Source organism: Nothoprocta perdicaria, unplaced genomic scaffold (assembly GCF_003342845.1).
Source record: "Nothoprocta perdicaria isolate Ctin4 unplaced genomic scaffold, notPer1 scaffold_124, whole genome shotgun sequence".
NCBI lineage: Eukaryota > Metazoa > Chordata > Aves > Tinamiformes > Tinamidae > Nothoprocta > Nothoprocta perdicaria.
In genome coordinates this window covers 1,248,987-1,256,049 of record NW_020454361.1, presented here as the reverse complement: position 1 = coordinate 1,256,049, position 7,063 = coordinate 1,248,987, and the positions used below count along the sequence as shown (strand labels likewise).

General features: G+C 65.3%; 1 protein-coding gene across 1 annotated transcript in view; it reads left to right on the top strand.

Moving 5' to 3' along the window:
• Positions 1 to 1,143: 1,143 nt before the first annotated feature.
• The window catches only part of FAM155B (family with sequence similarity 155 member B), a 21,263-nt gene continuing 15,343 nt past the window's right edge, over positions 1,144 to 7,063 (top strand). The window contains exon 1 of the mRNA XM_026054642.1: positions 1,144 to 1,242. Within this exon, the coding sequence (XP_025910427.1) occupies positions 1,144 to 1,242 (99 nt within the window). The remainder of the gene's footprint in view (positions 1,243 to 7,063) is intronic.

Here is a 7,063-nt window from a genome sequence, read left to right as displayed (position 1 = left end):
ATGCGTGCATATGTGCACGTGCTTGTGCGTGCATGTGTGTGGGTGCATGTGCCTGTGCAAGCACAGGTGGCAGAACCAGATTCCAGCAGCAGAGCAGTGGCTCCGGGCATCCCATTACATCTGGGATTTCCCGTATCCTTTTCTTCCTCCTTGACTTCAATGCAAGAAGCAGCTCCTGGCAGAGGAGCAGCCCCAGCCCCAAGAGCTCCCGGCCCCGTCTGACCTGACCGCGAGGAGCAGGGGACGTTTCCCATGTTTGCTATGCAGCCGCAGCGGCCCCGGGGCAGAGCTGCAGTGGGAACCTTCTTGGCTGCCTCCCCCGCAGTATCGCTCCCACCTCTGCGTTTGAATAAACCGAGCTGAAAGCCGCGCACCCGCAGGAGCACCGGATCTCCGCCRAGCACACGTGGCCGTGGACCTCCTGGCAGGGCTTTAGCAAGAGGCCCAAGGCCGGGGGCACTGAGGCTGCCAGGACGCTTGGGGCTGTGGGGTTGTCCAGGGCTGCAGGGTGCTCTGGGCTGCAGGGTGCTCGGGACTGGGGGATGCTCGGCCACCCAGTTGTTCATGGTGCAGGGTGCTTGGGGCTGCCGGCAGGTCTGAGGCTGCTGGATCCCAGGATGCCGGAGCACTCTGGGGTGCTGGGGGCTGGTGGGGATGCTGGGAGCATCAGGAAGCTCAGAACCCACAGCCTGCTTGGAGCAGCCAAGAGGCAATCCAGGTGCTTTGGGCAGCTAGGGTGCTTGTGCCAGAGGTGTTGGGGTGCCCAGGGTGAGGGAATTTGGGATGGGGGAGGTTGGGATGAGGGGTTAGGCCTGGGGGGTGCGTGGGGCTAGCGGGGCTGGGCTGGAGGTGCTGGGTCGGCACTGCCGCTGCTGCCGCTCACAGACACCCTGGTGCTGCCGGCTGCTGCGTGGAGCTCGCCTGGCCCCTAGTGCCCGTGCTGCTCCGCACAGTGCAGCACCGCACGGCATGGCACGGTGCAGATAGCACAGTGCAGTGCGGCGCAGCACGGCATGGCATGGTGCAGCCAACATGGCACGGTGCAGCCAGCACGGTGCAGCCAGCACAGCACAGTGCAACTGGCGCAGTGTAATATTGCACTGCAGAGCACGGCACAGCACAGTGCAGCTGGCACAGTGTAACATGGCACTGCACAGCACGGTGCGGCACGGCATGGCACAGCACGGTGYAGCAGTGCACGGCACGAAGGAGCTGGTGCGGCCCGTGTGTGCACACACCAAGGTGTGGCACAGTGCAGCGCAGCGTCGCATGACACTTCAGCAGCTGCCCCCTGTGCTGTGGGCTCCCCACAGGTGATCCAGGCTCATCCCACCCCGGAGCACCCCACGTGCTTCCAGGGGCCGGCTGCCCTTCGTGAGACACAGCCAGAGCTCAGAGCAGCCCCTCGGGGGCACTGGGGCCCTACTGCCCCTTCTGCCCTGTGGGTGCTGGTCCTTGCGGGTGCATCCCGGCGTTCCCTGCCCACAAGGCACTCGCTGCAGGGGTCTCGTGGTGACCACAGGCTGTCACAGCCCTTTCGCTGGCCCTTTGCAGCTGGATGTGSCAGCTGCTCAGGAAACGCGTTGGGCACTGGGTGCATCCGCAGCGTGYGCAGCTGCGGGAGGGCAAGAGAGACAGGTGGGAAGGTGGAAAGGAGCAAGAGGGAAGGGAAGGGAGRGTGCAAGGCCAGGCAGGGCACGGGGGCTGTTGCGGACCAGTTCCCAGCTTTTTRGGGCAGCACATATGGAGGACCCACAGTGGCAGTAGTGCAGGGAGAGATCACAGTGCCCATGCAAGGAGGGAGCCATGTGAGCCGAAGCCAGGAGAGAGGATGAGGGAGTGAAGACGAGGATGCAGGGGCTGAGCCTTTGTGCAGAGCAGAGAGAGCATCACTGCTCTCCTGCACCTGTGCGCACACGGTGTCAGGACCATTCACTACACGCACTGTGCATGGCTGTGCGTGCACACACCATGTGCCAGCACATGGCTTGCACACGTGTGTGCACACGCKTGTCAGGAGYGTGCGCAGCGCGGCCGTGCACAGCGCGCACCGGCGAGGTGCTGCGCAGCCCCTTGCACCGCGGGGAGCTCCTGCGTGTGCAAACCGTGCCGCAAAGGCGGCGCGGGGGAGCAGCCCCGAGGCCGCGGCGAGGGGCGCGGGCGGCTCGGCTCGGCCCGGCCCGGCCCGGCCCGGCCCGCGGGGGCGCTCGGCAGAGGCCGGGGCGGGCACACGGGGGGCCGCGGCCGCGCGGGGGCAGCAGAGCGACGGGGATGGCCCCGGCGGGCAGGGGACAGGGACGGGCGGGGGACAAGGACAGGCAGGGGACAGGCCCGGTGCGGGGAGGGCAGAGGCTCCGTGGGCCGCCTGTGAACACGGTGAAAGGGGGGAGGCCAAATCTCCCCCTGGTCCGGCTGCAGGGGCAGCCAGAGAAGCACCCGAAGCGCCTCCATTCCCGTTGGGAAACGCGTATAAGCAACGTGTCCCGTCGCAGGGACCCCCATGATCCAGATGCTCTGCCAGGACCTTCCTGCGTTACCTCAGCCAGCAGCTGGAGAGGCTGGGTGCAAGTGGCTCCATCCCTGTGGCCCTGCCAAGCCGGGGGCGYCAGGGCTCAGGGACTGCCAGGGGACAGCCCCAAAGCAGCAGCACGACCGACCCTCATCAGAGACCTGGGATTGGAGGCCCCCGGACACCTCTTCTTCCTCAGCACCTCCAGGACCAGCTGCTCTGTTCCCCGGGGGTCTGCAATTGCTACTGGTGTCATCATCTTCCATTGCAAAAGGAAACAGGGAGAAGAGCAGCCACCAGCACCCATGGGTCCCACCTTCCCCATGCATCCTTGGCMGGGCTGGGGTGCAGATTGCCACCCGTGTCCTACCCCTAGCTGGGATGAGCTCCCCAGCCCGGCCSGGCCGTGGGTCTATGGACTTGGCCACAGGCCCATGTGCCAAATATGATGTGCACACGCAGCCCCCGCCTGCAGCCACCCCCACCGGCTTCAAAGCCGGGGACCTGGCAGCCCTTCTGAGAGGCGGGCAGAGCCTCTGTGCCACGGCTTGGCGCCGAGCTCCAAGGCTCAATTAGCAACATGTGCTGCTGCGGGCTGCGCAGCGCGGCCCCGCTCGCGCCCCTCGCTGCGAGCGCTCGCAGCTGGGAGCAGCGCGGAGCCGCGGCCGGAGCCCATGGAGCTGCCGCGCAGCACGGGGCTCCATCCCCAGGGCTCTGCAGCTCCCAGGACACTCTTCCATGCTCGAAAGGGGAGAGAAGCAGAGGGGGACCAGGGGGCAGCTGATTGGGAGCAGCTGGTGCATGCGGAGGATGGAGCCGGCCTGGGACCGTTTGCAGTTGGGAAGAGCCCCAGGGAAGGTGCAGGCAGCTGGGCATGGGGCAGCATGGAAGGGCTGCAGGGTGAGCGCGGGGAGCCTGGAGTTGACGGGGCTCTGTGGCTGTGGGGATGTCCCCAGGCCAGAGCAGAGACTCCCTCCCTGACAGAGTATGTGATGTCCAGGGTGGACAAAGCAGCTCCAGCTCCCAGCCCCGCAGTCTCAGGAGGCTCCTGAAGCTGCTGGTGCAGGAGTTGGGGGGATACAGAGCCCAGTGCAGGGGGACAGATTAGCACCAAGGCCGAGCCCTGTGGTCCGGACACAGCGACCGGAGCCACCTAAAACCTCCCACAGGATGAAACCTCCCGCACATTCAGGCTACCTGGCAAGAGCTGCRGGGAGAAGAACGAGTCCTTGGGCTCCACTGGCCTCCACATTGCGGGCGCCGAGCTCAGCTCAGCCTCAGGCTCGGGAGCAGCTCCCCGGGCCACATCTCGGATCCCTCATCCCCTGGTGACGCTCTGTGCAGCCCCGATGTGCCCTGGGGACAGCGCTGAGCGCGGCACAGCGGTGGCCAGGACGTGGCAGGGCGACGTGCCCTGCCTGGCGCCGGCGTCTTGGCAGCTCAGGCCCGCAGCGGCCAGCCAGGCTGCGTCTCTTACRCAGCCCATTTTCATCACGGAAATTAAAGGCTGCCCCGCGTTACCCTCGCTATCCTCAGCACTGCTGCTGTAGCAGTCGGGGCTATAAATCAAAGGTTCATTTTTCCCCCCTCTTTTTAAACACCGGGATTAGCTCCGCAGGCTCCATTTGCAGCACTGGCAGGACGAGCCCACGCTGGCCTCACCTCGCTCCAYGCTGGAGCAGCCTGTGGTCCCCAGCAGTGCCCGGGGTGGCTCTGCCCTCATTCTGCAAGCAGGGGACATGGGCTGCCCCTCTCCTGGACACATTGGGGACATCGCGGCATTGAACCCTGGTGCACAGGGCACGGGAGCCCGAGGCAGGAGGACAGTGCAGTCCGTGCCCTGCAGCCGTGTCCTGCTGCACGTGCCCATGTGCAGCTCTGCCAAACGCCGTCCCGGGGGCCCCTGCAGAGTGTCTTGGTGGCAGTGGGGACGTGCCTGCCCTGGGGACAGTGAGCTGCACCAAGCAGCCCTCTTCGTCCTGGTTTGGACATCATGGCCCTTCCTTGTTTGCACTTAATGACTTGCCCTTCCCAGCAAAGCAGCCAGATGCCACGAAAGCCCATGTGGACCCGCACAAAGACCAGGCCACCCCTCATCAGATGGCTGTGGCATCTGGAAAGAAAATGATGTTGTGGCTCTGCCGGTGACGTCCCAGCTGGCTCACAACGACCTGGAGTCCCCGGTGCAGGTTATTAGTGTCAGCTAACGAGAGCAAACAGCCTCGCAGCGCTCTGGAGGCGCAGGCGCTCGGGGAAGCAGCGCGGAGGAGGCTGGCACGGGGCCGGAGCTGCCAGGAGCTGGTCCCCGTGCTGGGCATAAGGGTGACGGTAACAAGCCGTGAGCAGCAGCAGGCGGAGAGGAACCCTGTGCAGATGAAGCCATCCTCACACACGGGGCCATGCGCAGACCCCTGCTCTGCAGTGGGAGAGCAGAGCGGGAGCAGCAGGTCCCTCCATAGAGCCCAGGGTGGAGGCCGCCTCACGGCAGCACTCTGCGCAGGCCAGATGGTGCCACCAGCTGGGGATGCAGCRCCCGGTGCAATGCTCCTGGTAGCAAGAAAGCAGAGGAGACCTCCTCYTGGGGAAGACGGGACAGGAAGAGAYRCGTACAGGATAAAGGATAGAGAAAAAGCTTGCAACTTAAAGCACAGGTACCCACTCAGGATAGGAGCAGGAAAAGAACCATTCTCCCAATGCAGAGGGAGGTCTGCACCAAGCTATGCTCCCAGGACATGCACGGAAGAGGGGGAATTGCCCACACTCCCCACAGAGCATGTGGYGAAGATGAGGACCCGCCAAAGGGCRGTGGCTTTCTCCTCCTTGTGGCCTTCTCCCCAGGACTGCAGCCCAAGGGAGCACCCTCCCCTCTCCCAGGGTCTCCACCAAGTATTCCCAGTCCTAAGCTCYGAGTCCCAAGGGCCAGGCTGCTCACGGACATCTCCGCTCAGGGTTTGCTTCCTGCCAATTCGTGCCTGTGGATAAGGGCATAATTATTTGCAGAAGTGGGCAGAGGGAGCAAAGTGAGTATTTGTTTCCAAAATAACAGCTCTCCTTGTGCATGCCCCAGCCTACAGGGTGTCTGTGTGTGTGGCCAAGGCATGAACACCCCACCAGGGACCCCGGGGCGGCAGAACATCTCTCCACAGAGCTCGGCTCCCGGGCGGGCTCGACGGGATGCTCCAGAGGAGCCAAGGGAGGCCATTCCCGGAGCTCCACGCTGCTCCCAAGCGGCACTGTGCTCTGGGCTGCCGCTGGGAGCAGTTAAGCCTCTGCCATGGGTTGCTGTTTTGCTTATATCACCGACGGTGACGCGGGGCATTTGTTCGTTCCGGCTGTAAAGCCGCCCTTGGCTCTTCACCAGGCACCTCCTCGCCCCAGCGCCTCGAGCAGGGCTGCCCGTTGGCGTCGGTGCCGCTCAGCCGCATCGCGGAGCTGCGGGCGGGATGAGGGGAGAGGGAGAGGAGAGGAGCAGGGAGCCCGAGCTCCGGGTAGGATGAGGGGAGAGGGAGAGGAGAGGAGCAGGGAGCGGCTGGGAAGACAGAGCAGAGCCCGGTCCTGGAGGCCGTGCCTGGGCCAAGCTGCAGCCTGCACTGTAGGCGATGGACAACCCTGTGAGCCATCAGTGGAGCTTTGTGGAAACCCACTGGCATGGCCGGTGCTTCCCGCTCCTCCCTCGGCTCGGACCTGGCGCCAGCAGGGGAAGGGGCATGGCCTGGAGGAGCCGCTCCGGCACCTCTGCTGCCACAGGGCTCTTGGCACAGCTGGTGGCACCACAGGGTTGGGTCASCTGGGGACACGGCTTGATGAAAACCCCGAAATAGGAACATTTGAACTGGTTCCCACAAGCCAGCTTAGTGCCTGGGGGTGATGATGGATTCATGTCCAGGCAGGGCGCTTCGCAGCGGCCCTGCTGACAGCCAGGCTGGGTGCTGCAGAGCGCTCCCCGTTTGTCATTCCTGGTGAGCTGCTCTCCTGTTTACCCAGCCCAGGAGCCCCCGGGGCGCTGGCAGAGACACAAGCACTGCGGCCTCCCCGTAAGCGGCCTTCCCGCCGGCCTGAGTGTTCACAGGTCACTCCTGGTCACCCAGAAAACTCCTGGGGTGATGGGGGCTGCCGACAATGGTCAGGGTGGGACAGGCCAGAGCCACCCTTGCCCTTGCGCGGCCACTTGAGCAGCACTGCTCTGGCTGCAGCGGTGCATCCGCGGGGGCCCGCGCGGCACACAGGGCTGCGTGGCGGGGACGGTGTCCTCGGGGACACGGAGGGCGCACTGTCCACGCGGCCGTGGGAGAGCTACTGAGCCTGGCCCGAGCTCGGCGCAGTGCAGCACCCATGGGTGCCCGTGTCCCGCTCTGCTGCTGCGTGGCTGCTGGGCTGAGCCGGGAGTGCACTGGGCGCTCGGGTACACCACGGAAAACGGAGCAACCGGTCTGGACCCCTGGGACGTGCCGTGGGTGCTGGGGGGACCGGGACTTGGGCTCTGCTCTCGGAAGCTGGTGCCTTGCAGCTGCCCTGACCCGGCCCGGCCCGGCTCGCCCCTCCGGCTCGGCTCGG